At 34.3% G+C, this 20753-nt stretch overlaps 2 protein-coding genes across 7 annotated transcripts in view; both read left to right on the top strand.

Moving 5' to 3' along the window:
- The window catches only part of LOC128079836 (spondin-2-like), a 57449-nt gene extending 45881 nt beyond the window's left edge, over positions 1 to 11568 (top strand). For 5 of the 6 annotated variants that reach the window (XM_052681411.1, XM_052681410.1, XM_052681413.1 and 2 more), the window contains 6 exons: positions 4816 to 4879; positions 5671 to 5896; positions 6289 to 6512; positions 6803 to 6994; positions 8062 to 8236; positions 10344 to 11568. In XM_052681411.1, coding sequence (XP_052537371.1) covers positions 4816 to 4879; positions 5671 to 5896; positions 6289 to 6512; positions 6803 to 6994; positions 8062 to 8236; positions 10344 to 10522 — 1060 coding nt within the window. In that variant the 3' untranslated portion in view covers positions 10523 to 11568. Of the gene's footprint in view, positions 1 to 4396; positions 4880 to 5670; positions 5897 to 6288; positions 6513 to 6802; positions 6995 to 8061; positions 8237 to 10343 lie in introns of those variants that run through there. The other variant, XM_052681409.1, reaches the window with a different exon arrangement.
- A 3046-nt stretch (positions 11569 to 14614) lies between these two features.
- On the top strand, positions 14615 to 20506 carry LOC128079845 (transmembrane emp24 domain-containing protein 11-like). The gene is made up of 5 exons (XM_052681434.1): positions 14615 to 15533; positions 16319 to 16419; positions 17155 to 17280; positions 17965 to 18111; positions 19008 to 20506. Exons 1-5 carry the CDS (start codon positions 15404 to 15406, stop codon positions 19155 to 19157), a joined length of 654 nt encoding a protein of 217 aa, XP_052537394.1. The 5' UTR covers positions 14615 to 15403; the 3' UTR covers positions 19158 to 20506.
- The last annotated feature ends 247 nt before the right edge of the window (positions 20507 to 20753 follow it).

The following is a 20753-nucleotide window of genomic DNA, read 5'->3' as shown; positions in this document are numbered from 1 at the left end:
TCACTTTGATAGATGACTTTGATTTAGTCATTTACTACTGGCTTGCATACTAGATTTTTCAGTAGTAGAAGTAATTAAAAGTGGGTAAGACAAGAATGCTGGAAGTGTTTCTTATTGATATGTAATCGCAGTCAATATATCTGGGATTTTTCCTTATCTTGGTCTGAATTCTCAGTGAGCTCTGAATTAAACTTGCAAACAAACAAAAAACACAACAGCGAACAAAACCAAAACCCAACCAATGCAAAACACAATGTCCTTGCAATAGGAATATCTAGACTCAAAATAGAGAGAAAATTTGCAGTTCACTACTAGCAAGTTGAACCTTGGTTATAGTTATCAGTGAGAACATGTAAAAAAGGCCAGTTGAGTTTAGATTCAGTAACAGAGATGTCTGAATCAGTTAATTACATGTAGATTATGTGTGAGCAAGGTGTCTGGTTGATGGAGAGCCTACCAATACACTTGATGGAGACCAGAGAGCTACTCATCAATCATTCATTTGGTCAAATGAGGTGTGTATTAATGGGTGAGCTGGATAGTTCTCTAGATTTAACTGACTGTAATGAATAGACCTTCAATACATATAGTGGCATTTTACATATCTATTTCATATCGGCTTACCTAGCCTTCTCCTGCAAACAAAATCATTATTGCAAAAGATAAGTTGAGATTAAAAGCTGCCTTAACTGCTATTGACAGTATTGACAATGTTTATTCTCCTATATAAATGTGTTTTATAAAATCTTCCAATCAACACTGTAGTTTCTACACAGCAAAATATTCTGCTGCTTACCACTCTGGTACTGAGATCTTACAACTTAGAGGGTGTAGACTGTATGTAAACCTTTTGGCATTGTTGAGTGTCCATAATCATTTCTGTATCCATGGTAACTGCAGGAGAGAAAGTATGGGCGTATAATCCTTATTAAGTAGTACAATATTATGTTTCTCTTGGTAGACAAAGAGATGATAGCTATTCATAGGCATGTCAAATAACCAGCACATGTCAAAATTGAACACATGCTAATTAGCAGGAAAATAGAAATTGTTTTAGCATGATTTTAATATGTGATAATAATTCAGGAATAGAGAAACAAAATTTTTGGAGCTTCTTTTCTGAATAAGGTTAGGCAAATTGACTGATATTAAAAGTAATGTTGTAATTAAGTAGGATTTTTTTTTTCTCATTTTATGAACCATTTTAGGTAGCAAAATTCAGCCTATTTTAGAAGATTTTGAACATCATTTCAAAAAAACCAACCTAATTGGACACAACTTTTGTTTTATACTATCTATCTTTCACCCATTGAATTTTGGGAAAGCCTGAAGAAACTGTAAGGCCGTTTTCTTATTGTCAAGAAAGAGCAAAAGTTGCACATAGACACAAGCAAAATTAAACGCAAGGCAAATTTCAGCACTGATGTTTGAATAAGATAAACCTACTCCCTCAAGCACATAGATCTATAGAGGTATGTGTATGAGTGGGAAATGGATGTAACTGAAAAACATGGACTTTAAGAACAAAGGCTATTTTGCTGTAAAAGAGAAAGAGAAACCGCCAATTCTGTACACGGGCAAAAATAGTTTCTACAAGTGGAAGTTTTTTCCCCAGTCATCTCTGTGTTTTCAGCTGCAAGCATAGATTCTGATCCCACAGCAATTTTTTTCTCCAACTGCTGGCCCACAGAAATTTGGCATCAGTGGCTTCCCAGCCATGAATGTCATTCATTGAGTAGAAATCTTTTTTTTTTCTTTTTCTTTTTTTTTTCCTGTTTTTAACCGGGGGAAGGGAGAGTTGGTTTCTTTTTTTTCTTTTTTTTTCTTTCTTTTTTTTTTTTTTTCATTTTCTCCAACTATGAGATACTGATTTTGGGGTTCTGATGTCCTTTACAGTGTCAGAAACTGATTACATTTAGCAGATTCTATTTAAAGAAAAAAGATTGGAAGTCTTCAGATTGATATTTTCTGACATAATTAGGTGTGTTTTTTCTCTGCTTTACCATTCAGCTATGGAAGTGGCTGACATGGAGGTGGAAGACAACAGTGCTTATGTATGTGTGTGAGATTATTAAATAACATTTTGATTTTCTATACTTTATCCAAAAATTTCACTATGGAATTAAAAAAAAGTTTATAGGTTTTGAATGTTTTAGTCCTCCCTAAGTACTTTATCATAGCTGAGCCCTTATTATGAATAGGGAATAGTTCACTGTAGGAATGGTAAGGAACAAAATCTTCATTCTGGATTGGAATCTGACAGTGAACATGAGGACTATAATCCATTTTGTTTTCTGAGTGCCTTCAAAGTACTTTTCAAACTCTATAATTCCAACAAAAGAAAGGTAGGAAAGTACAAGATCTTGCATCAACTGTGTTCTACCAATTACATATCTGATTTGAAGAATCTGATAAATTCAATAAATGGGAGTAACGGAGCTCTAGAAGAACGAACACATATCTGGAAGGTATCTCAGATGCTCAGTTCAAGGCATTATGCATTACTATTGTAAGGGAGAACCAACTAACATTTTGTTTTTGATACGTCTGCCTAATCAGTACTTAAAAACTTCATGATTTTTCCAAGTTAATGACTTCCAGTGATTCCGTTTCTTTCATCATTTAGAAAGCATTCCCTGTAATATCTGAGCCAAATTATGCAGCCTGCATGTATTGTTCTGTTCCTGGAGACATTCATAACTTGTAATCATAAAACTAGAATGATCTAGTTTGGTGATGTGACTTTTGACAGCAAGTTTTCCTCGAGAGGAAGAGATTAGTCAGATATATTATATAGTTCTGTTGTGGATGCAGAGTTAGTTGCTTTGTTCTCATTTTAAGTGTTCTCCTGGAAGTACTGCAGTATGTTTCAATATGTGTGTTTAGCTGGTTCAGTAATTGTGATGATTGAAGACATTAATAACAAAACCATAGTGAAGTTTAAGGATAGTAATACCCTTAAGCCATTTTAGCAGTTCTCTGAGCAAGATTAATATTTATGGGATTTTTTTGTTGTTCCTCTAGAAGGTTGCAGGGGCTGGGGACATCACCCATTCTTGATCTGTATAAGTAGACTCAATTCCCTAAAGAATCTGTGGATCTGGAATTCTGTGCCCAGGAGGGTTAAAGCTTGATGTAATTTACTATTTACATTCTCTAACAAACACTCAAGTAACTGATGTAGAAATATCCATAATGTTTCTTAGCAATATTGCTTAGATGACTACGGCTCCTGGAACAGAACTAAGCTATGGAAAGCATAGGTATTTTCACTGACATGAATGTAGAGTAGAGGAAGGAGTCTTGGAAATAAAGGGCACACCCATATCTGAATGGCCTAACCTGCTCCAGAATTCCCATAATCTATTGAGACAGACATGAATCGTGGATAGTGGACGCTGAATCTAGCTATACTGAAACTTCCTACTGAAAGTGGATTGTGTTTTGCCAGGAGAATAATGATCAATGTGCATACAGTTCAGACATTCCAGTTTATCCATCTCATGGTGTTTCTTACCAATTTACCATAAGGGGTGAGGGGCAGAAAGGAAGGAGAAGTAGCCATTTAATGTGCCAGAGAACTCAAACAACTTTGTTGGTAATCCCCTCCTGGTGGGCGATAGTGTATCTGACTTGAACTGTACTCCCACGATGGCCTGGGATTTCCATCTGAAAAACAGCAGGGCTTTGTATTATATTGTTTTGGTTTTTTGTTGTTTTTTTTTTTTCCCTGTGCTGTACCATCTTATTAGATGTCTGTGAAAGTACTTAAGCAACATTCCTCACAATTTCAAAGGAAGACTCTATGCAAGACTTTCCTCATGGTTCATTGTAAACTTTTGAACTTAATTTCCTTTGCTGATCAGCAACAGTAGCATTTCTAACCGTGTAGGCATGGCACAAAGCTCTTATTTTTCCTATGGGTATTTTAAAAAGGTGCTAAGGAAAATGATTTTAAATAAATATTTAGTATTATTTCTTAATTAGGTCCCTGCTGGAAGCATAATTTTTCATAGGCAATTCAAATAATTGTAGTGAGTATGTGTAAGTATTACATATGTAAGTAGTGTTGCAGAGGACGTATGATTTAACTGTAATAATGAGATTTTTATTTGGGGATTTTTTACTCTGAAGACAGCTAAGAAAAATCTCAGTGCTTCCCAAAACCACTCTTTCCAAAGAAACCACAATGTTACAGAGCCCTTTCATCATCCAGCATACGGTACTGTAGAACACAAAAATATACACTGTACTACTTTAAATTAATTCATATTTGCAGGAGACAGTCTGTGTGAGTATGTGCAATTATGAAATGCAACTTTTTTTTCCTCTTGACTTTTTTAGCTGCCTCACCCTTTTTATTTGAACACATACATATGGTGTGTGAGAGTGAGCAAGCTCTCTGTAAATGTTTGGAAGGAGCATCTGTCAGACAATAAAACTTGCAAGAAAACATGCTTCTCATTTAAAGTGTATTTGCTAGAGCTATTCCAGTGTTGGAATCAGTTCATTTGTATAGCTTAGAGGCATTAATAAGAACAGAGAACTGTAAAGTCACCAGAAAAATCCAAACTGTTAGTAGGAATCCAAGGTATTTTTTAAAAGCATTTCATCTATTCGGCATCACAGTCTTCTGGTAGGAACCTGAACCAATTGACATAGAGGAAACCTCTGGCAGTCCGTCCAAAAAGATTGCAAGCAAGAAGATGACATGTTTTCTGCAAACCTGGAAAGTCTAAAGATTACAATAATTGTTGGACCAAAGGGACCCTCTTCAGGCATAAATAGCAAGACTCCTACTGTCTTCTCTTGCAGACCAACTCAGCTGCCAGCAAAAGCAGGTGCTCTCCCCTTACCAGTGCTCCAGAGGAAATATTTAGTGAGTATTTGCAGCTCTTTTTATCAATTAATGTACTACTAGTGCTTTAGTTCTATTTGCATAGTTTTCTCAAAAGAAAAAAGCATTTAAATGTAAGGTTTTAAGGCTGTTAGTTTAAACAATTGCTGGAGTTCAACAGTCTGATGCAATTATCATATTAATTTAAAAACAAAATTTGCACAGCTTTTGACAGCGACTTTTAAAAAAATATTGTTTTTTAACAACTCTGTAGCTTTAACAGTCTGAAGCAATCTCAGTGTATTTTTTATGTACCAGTTCCAAAGAAGTACTTTATATATATTTTAAATGTATTTGATTTTAAATGTTACGCCATAAAATATTCTTTGTTGGACACAAATTTAAAATAAATCATGTCTTTTGGCAAAGTAACCTGCAATTTAATCTTTAGAAGAATAAATATGCCACTAATGTTTTCCACAGAAACAGTTGCTACTCTAATTAATTCAAGATGTGTCTCTAATAAGATTTCAAAAGAAAATCAGAAACAGATTTTTTCTGAGAGGTAGAGCTATGAACAAGGTTAGGATATTTTTGTTTTCATTAGAAACACTTGTCCTAGGTACAGTTACAGATTTGTAGTATATAGCCTGGAAATATCAAATCTGAAAATATTGCTATGTTTCTAGAAGCATAACAATTTTGGTGCTTGGCATATGAATTTTCTTTTTGTTAAAACTTCTGCTTTGTTACATTTTATTAGGTAACTCTTATTCCTTTCAGAGCTCAGAGTGACTAATGTGTCTGCATTTTTTTTTCTCTGCCTGTGGAAGGGAATGGAAAACCTGATGTTTGTCTACTGCTCCTGCAAAGTTATCTGGACGCTGCTTGTAACAATTCTAGGCTATGCCAGCAGCTTGCCTCTGGGTGATGACTCTATTTGCACAGCAGAGGAACTTGCAAAGTACAGTATAATCTTCACAGGGAAATGGAGTCAGACTGCCTTCCCCAAACAGTACCCGCTTTATAGGCCCCCAGCACAGTGGTCATCAATGCTAGGTAAGTGAAAAGTGCACACTTTTAAGATCAGATAAATCTCTTGATCACTGTGATCTTTTTTTTTTCTTTCTTTCTTTTTTCTTTTTTTTTTTTTCTCTAATAGTAGATTTTAACATAACTAACATGAAAAGAAGGAAAATAGCTGAAGTTATTAAGAATAAATTGCAGAAATTGAAATATTCACAATGCTTTCAAAAATCTGCAACTGTTTTCAATTGACTTCTGTTTTCAATTGGCTACAGCTGAAATAAACAGTGATAAGTCAAATGTTTTAGTGTTCACTTATGCTTAAACACAAATTTTTTTAACCTTAGAAGTAAAAGAGAGCATCTGAAGCAATATGGACAATCTAAACCAGACTTTTCTGTCATGCAATGTATTCACTCAAATAGGTGTTACTCATAGTTCTGACTACAGCATGTGGAAAAAAAATGAATACGCCAGCAACGGTGTACGTGATTTTGCTGAAAAGGGTGAGGCATGGGTATTAATGAAAGAAATAGAAGAAGCTGGAGAGAAAATTCAGAGTGTGCATGGAATCTTCTCTGCTCCTGCCATTTCCAGTGGCACAGGACAAACCTCCACTGAATTACAAGTGCATTCAAGACATCCATTAGTAAGTAAATGTACATACTAATCTTTAAAGGTTTTTTGTGTTGTTTTTTTTTTTTTTTTAATGTCACCAGCACACAAAGTTAAATATTTGAGTAGGAATATGACAGTGAAAAATGTTATTTAAAAAAAAAAGCATGTCAAATTTCGGTGAGCTCTTAAGAGGTTCTGTAAAGCAGAAGTATATAAAAGCCCATTTATTTCGAGAGTTAAGTTACAGTTCCAATAAGTAGTACTGGAGAATTTCAAAATAAGTAACGCCATAAGTAATGCTGGGTTGTTTCATTTCATTAGGTTTCATTTGTTGTACGAATTGTGCCAAGTCCCGACTGGTTTGTGGGTATTGACAGCCTAAACCTCTGTGAAGGGGACCACTGGATGGAAGAGATATCAGTAGATCTGTATCCATACGATGCTGGAACCGACAGTGGCTTCACATTTTCCTCCCCAAATTTTGCCACTATTCCACAGGACACAGTTACAGAGGTAGGTGTGCATAAATAAATTAGAACTCCATATCTCTGTATTTTGAGTCCCCCACTTCAAAGCTAACTGTCCTGTAACTACACAAGGCATTCTCTCATGAAATTGATTTCATTATTTGAGAGTACTGATGCTCACTCTGCCTGGATTTATTAATAGCTTTTGTTCATTTCCTGTATTATTCTAATTTATTCGGTAAATGCAGAAGCATCATGAAAACTGGCTTACATTTATTTATATGGAATATCATAGAATCATTGAATGGCTTATGTTGGAGGAGACCTATTCCACCAATATAATAATTCCAACAATTAAACAGGGAAATGAAAATATTCTCCAGAATTTTGTATGACTAAATTTGTATCCAAACAGGAAAAGTCTAAGTAGGAAATTATACATACTGCTGTGGGGAGGAGTTTTCCCTAGAACACGTTGCTGACTCCTGAGTCTGTTACATTTGAGGGAAAGGAGCTGTTGGAAAGCAGAACACATCTCTGTTCCTACTGCAGCTTCTCTACTTTCAGTCTTTTTTTGCTCGCTCTTTGCGTTTGTCATTTTTGGGTGGTGGGAAACAGAGCATCTTAATTCAAAAGTTTTGAATAGTTGAAGCACTCTGTCCATATTTTTGTTAAGGTCAGTTCCTCTAGAGCCAAATGCTGTGCTAATGAGCAGTGAGACAAATAACAGAGAAGCTGGAAAACAATCCATCTGGCCTCCTATACACATATGACATCTGCTACAGTATACCTAATGCTATTATTTAATACTCTTGTATTCTGTCTTGTATTAACATCCATGGTATCTCAACAAACCATTCCAAACATTACCCTGTTTTCAGTACCTCCCATCCCAATCCTCCATCCAAAGGTTGGCACAATTCACTGTGCCCAATTCAGAAGTATTTTGCTCAAACCATTTGGGATTACCAGAAGTAGTTTTGTGAGGTATAGCTTACAGAATCCTTTTTTTCTTAGTTGCCAAAAGGAATCAACATGATGCATAAACATGATTTTCCAGTTATTTGTTGCTAGAATGATGTGTTTCTTCAAGGTTCCCTTTTTGTTTCACAGATCACTTGTTCCTCTCCAAGTCACCCAGCAAACTCCTTTTATTATCCCAAACTCAAAATTTTGCCACCTATTGCTCAAGTAACACTGGTGAAATTAAAGAAAAACCAGTTGGGTTTTCCCATACCTTATCTTAACCAGCCAGCTAAAAGCAATGAAATACTTGACACGTTCTCAGGTAAGTGATTGGCACTGTGATATTCTCAATTCAGTAATTTTTGTTCATTCAAAAAATGTGTGGCACTCTGGTAAGTGATGTAGATGAAATAGGTGATTAGGTAGAGTATTCTCCTATTTGCATTGCAATATTTTCCACACTCACACATGGGAAATAAAACAAGCCAATTGACATAACAGAGAATCTCTGAAAAAATAAGGCATGGATTTCATGCTTGAGCTATGGTTCAAAAGCTTGAGTTGTACTACAGTGAAGTTTGCTCAAGTCTTAGTAACACCATAGATCAGTGAATTTTATGACAAATACACAATATTGATCAGAATTAAAACTCCACAGATTCTTTGCAACTTATAAGTAAATACTCCTGCTTAAGTTCTTGCATGATGATGCAACAGAAGAAATAGTACATACTGTATGCATCCTTGGACATATTTGTGATAGTACCAGACATCTTGAACATAAAAATATTGCTCTCTCTTTTTTTCTTTCCTTAAAATACTAGCAAATAACCTTGTTTAGGTAGAGTGGCATTGGAACATCTGACTCAAGGTAGTTTGGAGGATAATAAGAAGAAAATTTGTTCAGTGTGAAAGACAGCAGTTGGTGTCTATGTAGTTATTCCCTTTATACTTTTCTGATAACTTTTTATAAAGTGTAACAGAAATGGTTGTGAATAAGGCTGACATCCCAAATGCTATTTGAGAGACAGCTAGGGCTAAATCTCCAATGCATTTCTTATATAAATCATGTTCCAAGAAGAGCTTCTCCAGAATAAGTCTGAAGATTAACGCCTCTAGCTGTGTCCTAAAGACCCCCCATGATTGCTAAAATGAAGTTCATTTCCCACGCAGTTAACAATGCACGGTTTATACTTGCATAAGTGCATTTCTTTATGAAGTTTGAGTAAATGTTTTTCTATTAGTAAACAAGGCAATTTTGAAGTGAGTCTATGAATCTTATGTCTTTCCTGCAACATATGAAAGGAACATTTGTCCCTCTTTAGCATACAAACGTAATACAACTCATGCAAAGCACACTATTTCAGGAATCATTTTAAATCATGTATCTCCACTTTACAGCATATTAACCAGTAAATCAGTCTATTCAAAAATATATTCCAGAAGCAAGAGGACAGATTTAATTATCAGAGATCAAACCACGTTGCTCATTCCTGTTAGAAGCATGAGAATCGATTATTTTAACAGAAGCAGTGAGTTCCATTGTAAAACCAGAGATTTATACCAGAAGTCACATATTCAGTACAGCATTTAAAGCTGGTCTTGTGCACAGCTATTTTATGCTCAAATGCTGTAATACAAAGATTTGATGCAATTTCCTGTGACCAGCAGTGTTTTTTATTTAGCCTTTTAAGGAATAAACACCTTTTCATTTTATGGTGGATGTTTTCGATGGAAGTTTACATTATGCAAAGTATATTTGAGTTTCTGATTTCTTTAATTGCAGTAAAACTACATTGAAAACACTTTTAGTATTAAAAAACTTCCAGTTACAGAATAACTTTTATTGGCAAAGGGAACTCTAGGATACATACCAAAAAAGATTTCCTGATTAAAAAATGAAACTTTCTTTGCTTCTGAAGCAAGAGTTAAATGAAGAGGAGTTAACTGGAATCTGATCTAACTACAGGAACAACATATCCCTCCAAAGAAACAGAAATGTACATAAATAAACCAGATAAAAGCTTTAATTCCAGTGTTTTTACTAGGCAATTGAATGACAAATAAATTATAAAATTGACACTGTGTTTTTGAATGCAATATATATATTTTTTAATGTAATCACTTAAAACATAGTCTTTTGGGATAAAAATGCTACATTTTCAATGCAATAAAAAATCTGCTGCACTACTGATGTGGTACCTCTGACAGTCTCTTGACTGCAGTAAAAATAATAGCAATGTCCTTGAATTTAGGAGCTGAAAACAGACGTTTTTGTTTATAAGACAACATATGGATTTCATTAATATCACATGTATTTTTGTATAAGAAAGGATGCTACTTGATAATCATTCCTTAATGGTTTGCCAACTATGTATTTGCCTTCAGCAGAAAATTTTGCAGTTACCTTTTTATTGTGTATTTTCCAGAAACACCACTGGACTGTGAAGTTTCACAGTGGTCTTCCTGGGGTCTCTGCAGAGGTCCTTGCAGAAAAACAGGAACCAAGATCAGAACTCGTTTTGTAGTTCTTCACCCTGCTAATGATGGAACGCCTTGTCCAAGTCTGGAAGAAGAAGCAGGATGTGAACCAGATAATTGTGTCTGAAATAAAGAAAAGATAATAATTTAGATAATTTAAAAGTAAGATAAGTGTAACTAAACCTAAACCACATGTCATTCAGTCTTCCTTATAATTCAGGTATGCCACACTATTTTGCTGACAAGATATATTAGACTGGTTTTGAACATTGCTGTTTAGTATCAAGACTTTGGGGTGTTACATTCTTAAGGTTTAGTATGACAACAGTACTTCATCATTTACAGATCAGAAAACTCAAATAAATCTCTGTTATACACTCTAAGTTCTTGGAGTACCCTCTAGTGGCAGAAAAGAAGACATTTGGAAAGATTTTGCTTCGGATGTGAAAACTATTCAATCAAAAAATCTTAACTAATAACATTCTTAAATACTGTAATTTGTTGATTTACAACTATTTATACCTAGAAATTAATTTTTTTCTCTAAATTATGTATATTGTAATTTATTGGCTATTTTGTTGTCTTTCTAAACATGTTTTACTTGCCTTTCTTCAGAAACTACTTCTATAAATCAGAGTGACCAGATTTTTGCAGTGTGGCTAAGACAATAACATGATTGAGTAAACTCATCTTGAGACTTATGAATACATGAAAATGTCTTTTTTCCCCCCCCCCCCCCCTTCAAAAGTGAGAAGAATATCTACTACGAGGGCACTCAGCCAACAAAATTACTAGAAAGAAACAGAAGTTTGGATAGCAGTAGAAAAACTCTGAACTTAACTTTAAAAGCTTAACTGAGATTTCAGACCTGATCGATGCTTAGTGTGTGCCCCAATGAGGCAACTGTCTGAAAAATAGTTGTTAAGACATTAACACTGTTGGCTGTAATAGAAATTATATAATTCTCTCTGTGTACGCAGTAAATGTGTCCATGTTTCTTTAAATGTGTTTGTTGCTGTTTGTGTCATCCTAAACTTTGCAAAGACAAAACTTAATGAGGTTCTAATATTGTCTAAGGCAGAGGTATACGCATATCTAACAAAACACAGTATTGCAGAAACCACTTCAGATGGCAAGCTTTAATGCTCATATAAATGTTTATTATAAAATTAAGATGATCCGTATCCCATAAAGAATTGTGACAAACAACTAAGAAACGAATTTTGAAATAAGACTGTTCATAGGAGATATTTACAGTCAACTCACAAAACTTTTACAGCACATTGCAATTCTACAAACACACTGAAGCTAAAGTATTCAATAGGAGACAGTGGGTTGCATAGGTTCATTTTGGAATATTTCAACTACAAGAGCACTCTGTATTCTTTGTGGAGCAGAAACATGTAAAAAATTCTCTGTATTTTTTTACAGGAGATAAATCTAACAAAGACCCAAGGGAATCTGAAACGTTATCAGGCTAATCTAAGTTGGTCCTGAAATGCTGATGAATGCACAGTTGTTAGAGCTAAAAATAGGAGTTTCTACATCTTACATTCTTCAGGTTCCCATGGGCATGTTGTCAAAATTATGTCACTATTTTTTTATTATACCTACCTATTTTCTTCATGGTCCCCTGTGTCCATTCTCTAATAGAAAGAATGTTAACAAAATATAATTTATATATTTTGCCTCTAGTTACTTTCTCCTTTTCCAGTTTCTATCTTCTTTGTATATTAATTTTTCCTTATTTAATATTTTCTGTTAAACTTATTTACTGCATAGTTAAACAATTATCTCCATCTAAGAATACTTATACAGAGCATATACTGAAATATGCTCTGAGGACTGAATTCGAACTGACACATCAACTGCTTGTAGACTAAACTCCCACAAGGTTTTGCTGAAGCGAAAGGTATTCTTAGTAGTATTTTTCTAGAAGTTCTCTAAACACTGGAGTTTTGGTTCTTTGCATGTCCAGAAAAAAATACATAAGACTGGCAGAAAATATCTGCATCTGTAGTTGTCTATGTGAATAGAGGATTTCAGCCTTGTAGGATATGATGCAATACTGGAGTAGTCCCAGCATTTACTCAAATTCCTGATGCCAAAAGTTTTTCTGGGAGAAGATAGAATAGAAAAGGAAGTAAATATATAATAAGACAACATATTTCAGTGTTAGAAATACCGGGGACGAGGACATTTCTTCACAAGATTGGATACAGTGAGTTCTACTGAAGAATATTCTCATGATAGAACACATTTCTCATAATGTATTTTTATTAAACTGATTAGTGGGATATGTGATCCCTGTGTGGGATTGCTTCGTTACTTTTACTTTGAGCACAGCTTTAGATTTATCTTCACAGTTCTGAGACAATGAAGAAACAGAGAGAATCTCTTTCTTACTTTTCCCTTATGTGCAGTGTTACTGATGGCTGGCAGCCAAGATAGTGTGGTCCTAAACACATAAGATTAAGGGAAGGAAATAGGTAAATTAATTTCTGTGTTAAACTAATCTCAGAAAACGTTTAGGGAATAAACTTAAAGTGGATTTCAAAGTACAGGGTTTTTTTAAGCAATAATGTTATGTAGGAAAAATCATGTTTGCTGTCTGGGCAGGCATTCTTGCAGCAACAGAAGATATGGTTAAAGGTAAGTGTAGCAGCAAAAAAGTCACTGCTGACTTAAAGTGTGGTTCTACAAAACACGTGGACACCAAATTCAGTACCCATAGTGCAATAGGGTACCTCACTACTGAGTACAGCTTGTCCACTACCCTAGGACATTTGGTTGTGAAAGTATGGAAACTTTTTCTGTTTTCTGATGAGTAGCAATGCCATCTGAAGCTGTCTACATTTCTGTGTGTTTGGGTTGGTTTTTTTTTTTTTTTTTTTTTTTTTTTTTTTTTGTGGGATGTTGCTTTGCTTTTCTGCAGACATCCAAAGTCTTGGTGCTTACTGACTTAGGAAAAAGTACATTTCTAGATAAGTGAGGATAGATGAGGGACTAATGTGATTGGTGAACTGAAAAGATCTCCCACATACTGTAGTGTAAATGCTGGCTGTGTAAGCCTTAATGGACTATACATTTAGTTCTGCCAGATAGTCCAAAAGGACTGGGATGGCTCCTTGGGGAGCGTGTGTGTCCTCTGTTAAATATCAGTAAGGGGAAGGGTGGTCTTGGCTTCACTGCAAACCAGCTCCAGTGTTCTAGCCATGCTGCAGAAGTGAAGCACAATCACAGATACTAGTGAGTTCCTAACTTCTAGAACAGGAGGGAAGGTGTAGGCCAGCCTTTCTCAACACTATGAATACTGTCCCCAGCATAGCAAAAGGGTATGAACAAAAGATATGACACTTGCTAATACTGAAAAATATCAGTGCTGGATACTGCCAATACCAGGTAATTAATTGGAGTACTATGGGAACATTAAACCTGATCCAACCTATAAAATAACTCAGACTATTCCATGACAATATCTAATGCACTCAGAAAATTTCACTCTTGAAATCAGCTGAATCCTGTTTAATAGGATATGATGTGTGAAAGAAATTTTGTCCATGATAATTTACAGGTACTCTAAATGACTGAAATAAAAAGCTCTTCATATAATGCACAGCACCTGGTTGCCTGGAGACTGATTTATCCTTATTTGATTGAAGTCCATCAGCCCTGCTATGATAGCATATGCTAGCCTGAAGTATGGAAGTGCCTGTCTTCAATGTGTTTAGATAGATTAAAGGATCAAATGATGTCCCCTTGTACATCTTGCTTTTGTTCTGGCACTGGAACATTTTTTTTTTAGAGATCTCAAGTCAATAAAAAGCTAAAAGGGTGCTTGCTTAAGTAGTTCACTATCTGAAGCCAAACATGTTCTTTTAGCAGGTGCAGAAAGGCATGAGAATTTATGCAGGTGCATGTCAGTCAAGAACTCCCTGTTCTGGAGAATCCAGTTATGCAATCAGATTCTAAACAATCTGTTCTTATTTGTTCTGAATCCATCAGAACAGAATTTCCATCAGAAATTTATTCTGATGGATAAATGCTAAAGTAGTAATGAAGTCCTAACTTCACTCTTGAGGCTGTTCAGGATCTGATGGCCATGAGATGTGATTTATATATCAGTAGAACGAGGAGTACGAGGATCTTCTGAATGGAAAACTGAATTCAAAATGGGGTCCTCCCAACTGAAAATTACCCCAAAGGTGGGTACTTTGTGCTGTGAAACACCCACATATTCTCTCACTTTGAGTAGTAACTGAGTTTGTCATCAGCCATATAGATTGTTTAGTTTGTAATGGTACAAAGGATATTAATAAAAATCTCAATAACTACTTGACTTACAATACAAATTTATTCAGAGAATTTATTATGCAGTATCCAAGAAAAAAACAGTTAAGTAAATAATCTTATTTAGGTAAAGTGTTAATTCAATATTTTTTCCTTTTATACCATAATCATTATTGTTTCAAATTCATTTTTTGTTCAGGTTCTTCACTTCCTATTTCTTTCAGCCTTTTTATGTAGTCGCTATGATTTATGTACGGATATTGCAATGATGATGATTTAGGTTACAAATTACAAGATTCTGAAATAACAGAGTAGTGAAATTTTAAAGCCATTATCACTGGAGAGGAATCAGAAATGTAAGTTTACATTGAGCATTTTATGGAAAGAGACAGCCAATGCGGTTGCTAATAGAGAACCAGTCTCAAGTACTTGAGAGGTGCTTCCAAGTTTCATACTACTGTATGTGTATAAAATAAAAATTTAATCTAGTTGCTGGGAAATAATAAAGATTTTACAAGTTTTCTTGTTATCTCATTCTACAGAACACGCTGTGGTTATTTATAAATGTGTAACCACCAGCTGCATTTTCTCATAGTTTTTTCTCTCTTTCAAACACACACACTGATAAGCAGCAAATGAGGAAAAACCACAGGGCTACATACTTCTGCAGTTATCTTCAAAAGCAGTGATACATAAACAACTGGGATACATAAAAATAATGAAAAGCCAATTAATCGGATTTTTTATGAGCTTTTGGATTTCTTTTTCACTTGCTTTGTATTTTCATAGTGGAGAAAGAGAAGAGAAATGTGTAATTGAAGATGTTCCCAGTGACACACTAGTAACTGGTAGGTACCTGTCTTTGCTATATGGTGATCTATGCAGTAATAGAATTAGTTTGTAATTTAACAGAAAAAGATGTGACTAATGAATATGGTAAAACTACAGTGATAAGAAAGAGGGGACACTACAAGTCCCTACAACAGTGACTAGCCACCATGTCCTCACATATTTGGCATGTAGATTACATAGAAAAAGTTTTCCAGAGAGCTTAAGTGACCCAACATAGAAAAAAGTCTTCACATTATGTTATGACCCATTCATACCAGAATTTTCTAATTAGCAGTGTTTTGGAAAAAAATAGTTCAAGATGTACTGAAGTTCTATTCAATCTGAGATATCACAAATATAGTAAATGCATGTACAGCACGTGGTGTGTAAGATTGAAAGGTGGTAGTTAAAATGAATATATAATAGTTTCTGCAAATAATGTGATAAATATGAAAGACAACTTAAAACAATGTGATTTGAAGACAGTATACTTTCTCTTCTGGTGGTCTCAGTTTGTCCTCTGGATGCTGATCTTGCCAGAGTATTAGAAGTAATAAAAAAGTATCACTTGTTAATCAGTCTTTTGTCTAGTATTCTAAGATTTCCTAGTGTAGTAAAAATTCATTGCACTTCACGCTGCTATGAAATGCCTGCTGAGCAGTTTCATTTGTAAGTACATGAAATACATGTATTATTTTATTGCTAATCATTTGTCTTTATATTGTTGCTGGAAAAAGCAATAAGGATGTTTAATATTAAGCTATGTTTTATTTAACAGATTTTTATCTGTGTTTTTATTCAGGGAATTACAAAGTACAGAAGTGGGATATGCATAAACATGACTTTCTTGACTCTGCTCCTGGTTTAGGAATGTTTGTGACTGTTCTAACTCCTTCCTCTGAGGTAAATATTCTTAATGAATATTTCTGTGTGATTCGTGTATTGACTTCTGATACTGGCAGACAAAACTATCAAAAAATACGGATGTTTTGGGGATAAAGTGAATCCATAATCCATCAGCCAGCTCAGTATTTTGATGCTGAAATGTATAAGCACCTCGTGATTGTTATCAGAATAAATAGAAATGGCATATTTGAAAAAACATATGGAATCTTTCGTAGTTTTGTGGACAATTTTTTGCATGTCTACCAGAAGTGCAAAACTATGTCATAAAGACTAGTAAGCTACAACTGAGAAAACAGGCTAGATTGTAAAATAATGGAAATTTACTAATGATGCAAAGTGGTATTTGAGCAGCAGACAGGAAGGCTAATAATAAAACAAACTATAAAAGACCAGATTACTAGGCTGCATGAATCCATCATGCATAGCAACTGCTTCTGTTGCCATGAGCTCCTGAGCTTTTTCAACAAAGGGCAACTAACTCTATGCCTAAATAAGGTCTTAGTTTTCAAACTTGAAATTCTTGAGAGACCATTACGTTTTGTACCTTATAGATATTCATAGCATTTCAATGTTTACTATGAAATTAAATTCTTTATTATTCTCTCAGATAAATTCAGTGTTTTCGGGAGGTTTAATTGAGTAATTTTTACATTCATTTCAGAATGCTGCTTTTTGTTATTTTATTAATATCTATACTGTACATATCCAAAACATATTGTATCTAAATTACAGGTAATTTTGTCAAAACTTTATGGGCCAACAGCAACATTTTCATTTACATCCTATCTATCTGGGGAGCATGTTATCTGTTTACAATCAAACTCCACAAGACTTGTGGCATTTGCAGGAAGTAAACTGGTAGGTGTACTTCTTAAATATTCTTCGTTGTAATAGTATTGGTTGTACATAAACTTCAGGGCTTATAAAATGGATGAGAAGTTTAATTTCTAGTAGAAAATTCAACATTTCCTCGTTATTGGAGATGAAATATTTATAATTATGAATATGAAAAGATGAAAAGACAATTCTGATGTCTAATTTAAGATTAAAGAAGTTAGACTAATAACTATAAATTGATTTAATGTTTACACAGTGCTTTGAATGTGGAAGGATTTTGATCAATAACAACAACAGTTTGGATTCAGAAAGATCAATATGTGAGACCAACTAACACAAGCACTGTCACAAAACTACTTATTTAACGCTATTGCATGGCTTCACTATTTAGCTTGAATTATTTCAGAAAACATTTAAAAACTACTTTGAGCAGAGAATAGAAAATATTTTCATAATGGTTAAAGCAGTACTAGTATAAAACAGTGCCCTAAATAATTAGGGAGCATTTAAAATTTGCATAGTTAATTTTAAAATGAAATTAAGAAACACTTTACATATTCCATCTGATTCTTACTTTAGGAAGGATTTCCATAAGCATTTAGAACTATTTTTTTATAATGAGCTGAAGGGGAAATTGTCTGCTGTTTTTAAGGAATTATGAAATCAAGAAGACACAGTAATGGGAATATTTTTTTTTGTTCTCAGCGTATCCATTTGGACATTAGAATTGGAGAACATTTCCTGGATGAAGCTGTTGTTCAAGCCAAAGACAAAGTGAATAAAGTTAATGTTGAAATAGAACATCTTCTTGAGCAAATTCATCACATATCCAAAGAACAAAACTATGAAAGAGTATGTGTGTTCCTTAATATAAATATGAAAGAATACTTTGTAATGGTTTATTAATAATTAAGTAATGTGAGGTTTATTATTTAATTGCAGTATTATGTTTTGCTAAGCCATAAAAAAAAAAAATTAAAAAAATTAACCAAAACATCCCACATTGCCTAACAAAATATTTCTAAACTGTAAAGAACAATACAAAAACTAATTAATCACTATGAATTCATGGTTATAACAGCAGGTGTTGTTTTAAAGAAGGAATTTCCAAACATAGTTTTCGTGGCCAGAGCCAATGACAGCGGTGGAGCAGGTGGCAGGTACCACTGCGGATGATGTTGCCAGATGTTGTTTCCATGCTGGTCTTGGTGTGTAAACTTTACTGCAATGGCTAAGGAAACGACTGAATGTAATTTATATATTCTTATTTCATTACAAATAAGGCTCTCCTTCAAACAAGACTGCAGCCATTATCTTCATTTTTCTACATGCGGGCAATCAGATTGTGTTTACAATTTATCAACTAGTTCCCTAACAAAACAAATTTGGCTGCAGATAGTTTCTTGACTGCAATGTGGAGTGACTGCAAACCTGAAGCCTTAAGCATGTATTTATGGGACATAAGTATATATCATTGTATCAAAATAACAATACGTATTTTAGCAACAAGGGAAACATTGCCTTTCTGCTTCAGAACAGGAGTGTGTTTGCTTCTTAGCTTTTATTTGTACATAGGACAACATATGAATAAGAAGAAATGTTCATTTTTCTCTATACAAAAAAAAAACCCCAACCAAATGTGCTTACTACTATGCAGAAGAGGGGTGTATGTCTAGTTAATAGGATAGTAGTATGTAACATGCAGAGTTGGTATGTAATAATTATGTTTTTTTCTTTCTTTTCCTCAGGAACGTGAAGAAAAATTTCGGAAGACAAGTGAACAAACCAACAGAAATATATTGTGGTGGGCTGTTGTACAAACATTAATCCTTGTCTCCATCGGAATCTGGCAGATTAAATCTCTCAGAGATTTCTTTATAGCTAAGAAGCTTGTTTAAGTTTTACAAAGATGCAAAATTTCCTTGCTATCTAACGCCTAGAATCCAAAGAAACCCTGTTATCTTTGAGAAAATACACTGTATAAAACTCTCAAGCTTGACTCATCTTCTACTAGAGTTTTTACTCTAACTCTCTTTTCTCCATTTATATGCATCTGGCCTTCTCTTAAGTTTTAATCCTTGAATCTCACCTTCTATCAATTCCTTTTCCTCTACAGATATGAAGATAAATGTAGAAGAAAGACGAAATGTCTAAGGCAGCATTCAAGCTCAATTCAGGATTGTTAAATTTAAAAGAGAAATCTAAATAAGATATTTCCAAATACTTCAAAATTCTCTACTTGTTTAGTAATATTGTTCTTATTGTCTTGAACAGATCAGTGTTTCAGCTCTGATTGACTTAGTAGGAAGACAAACAATTATCTCTCTTGTGGTGAGAGCACCTTGAACACAATACCAACTTTTCCTCAGGTATAATTGTGATTATTTTTTTTAAAGTATTGAAAGATTTACATGACAGTGGAACCTATTGTGATCAATTACCATGGAAGAGGGAGATCCGTACAAACTGCTTGGAATTGCTCTCCATTTTTGCTCCTAGATAAGCCCTATAAATTAGGATATAGAGTTGAGATCTGACCTTTCCCACAGTTTATGTTTAGCCTTTATGAAGAATGACAACATAGACTAAGTTACAGTGACAAACACTGAAATTTTGCCTATATATTTTCTTTTAAGGTATACTTACACTAAATTCTGCGTTCTGATGCTGTATTGATGATTGTTTAATTTTAATTATTCAGTAACTGTAACATTACTGTCTAATGAACTTAGCAGTATTATCGTTTCCCTTATTGCAGCTTGACTGAATATATCTGAATGCCTCGATTTAGATTACTTTCTGTACAACCACCTGAGTAACTACAATATCATGCAGTCGTGAGTCAAAAGCTGTGGTTTAAAATTCAAATAATTAGCTTGACAAAGCAACATTAGTGTAAGAACAGGAGGAGATGGCATGATCCACCTCCCCACCTGGTTAACACATAAAGAGACAATCTTTAAGAAGGCTTTCTGGAGAGCACTCTGAGAGAAGAGTGCTGCATTTTTTCCTCCTGCTCTTTTTTTTCAATTGCTTTTCTAGTCTAAAAGTTGCAAGCTGAAATACCTCTTGCGAAATTCTAAAGGCAGAGCCTTCTTTCTTTTACCTATATTCCTTCTCACCTTTTGTTTTCATTACCAAGGAATGACCTTGTCCTGTAAGTGGGTTTCCTTTCGCAGTATGAAAATGTATGTGAGAATCTCTATAGTTACAAAGTAGAGATAAAAAACAGTGCTCTACAGACAAAATAAATTAAAATAAAATCTTATAATAAAATATGTCTTTATAAAAAAAAATGCCTTTATAAAATCTTATAAAGCTACTCTCTGAGATGTGTCCTATATTTAAATTTCCAATACCTTGGGAACTGTCACTTGAAATGACCAATATGTGAGTGCTATTAAATTCATTTCTATAGAGTACCCATTTACAATATGCCTTGTAATAAAACGTTTGGTTTTGGGAAAGAAGAAACATGAGTTACACCTATATGG

This window comes from Tympanuchus pallidicinctus, unplaced genomic scaffold (assembly GCF_026119805.1).
Source record: "Tympanuchus pallidicinctus isolate F22 unplaced genomic scaffold, pur_lepc_1.0 scaffold2, whole genome shotgun sequence".
Lineage (NCBI taxonomy): Eukaryota > Metazoa > Chordata > Aves > Galliformes > Phasianidae > Tympanuchus > Tympanuchus pallidicinctus.
This window is presented reverse-complemented; position numbering and strand designations above follow the sequence as displayed.

Excerpts from the sequence above, each read along its gene's own strand:
- LOC128079845 (XM_052681434.1), top strand. The coding sequence starts at position 15,404 with ATGAAAAGCCAATTAATCGGATTTTTTATGAGCTTTTGGATTTCTTTT. Across the intron at positions 15,534-16,318 it reads CAGTGACACACTAGTAACTG|GGAATTACAAAGTACAGAAG; the intron begins GTAGGTACCTGT and ends GTTTTTATTCAG. Across the intron at positions 17,281-17,964 it reads CATTTGCAGGAAGTAAACTG|CGTATCCATTTGGACATTAG; the intron begins GTAGGTGTACTT and ends TTTTGTTCTCAG.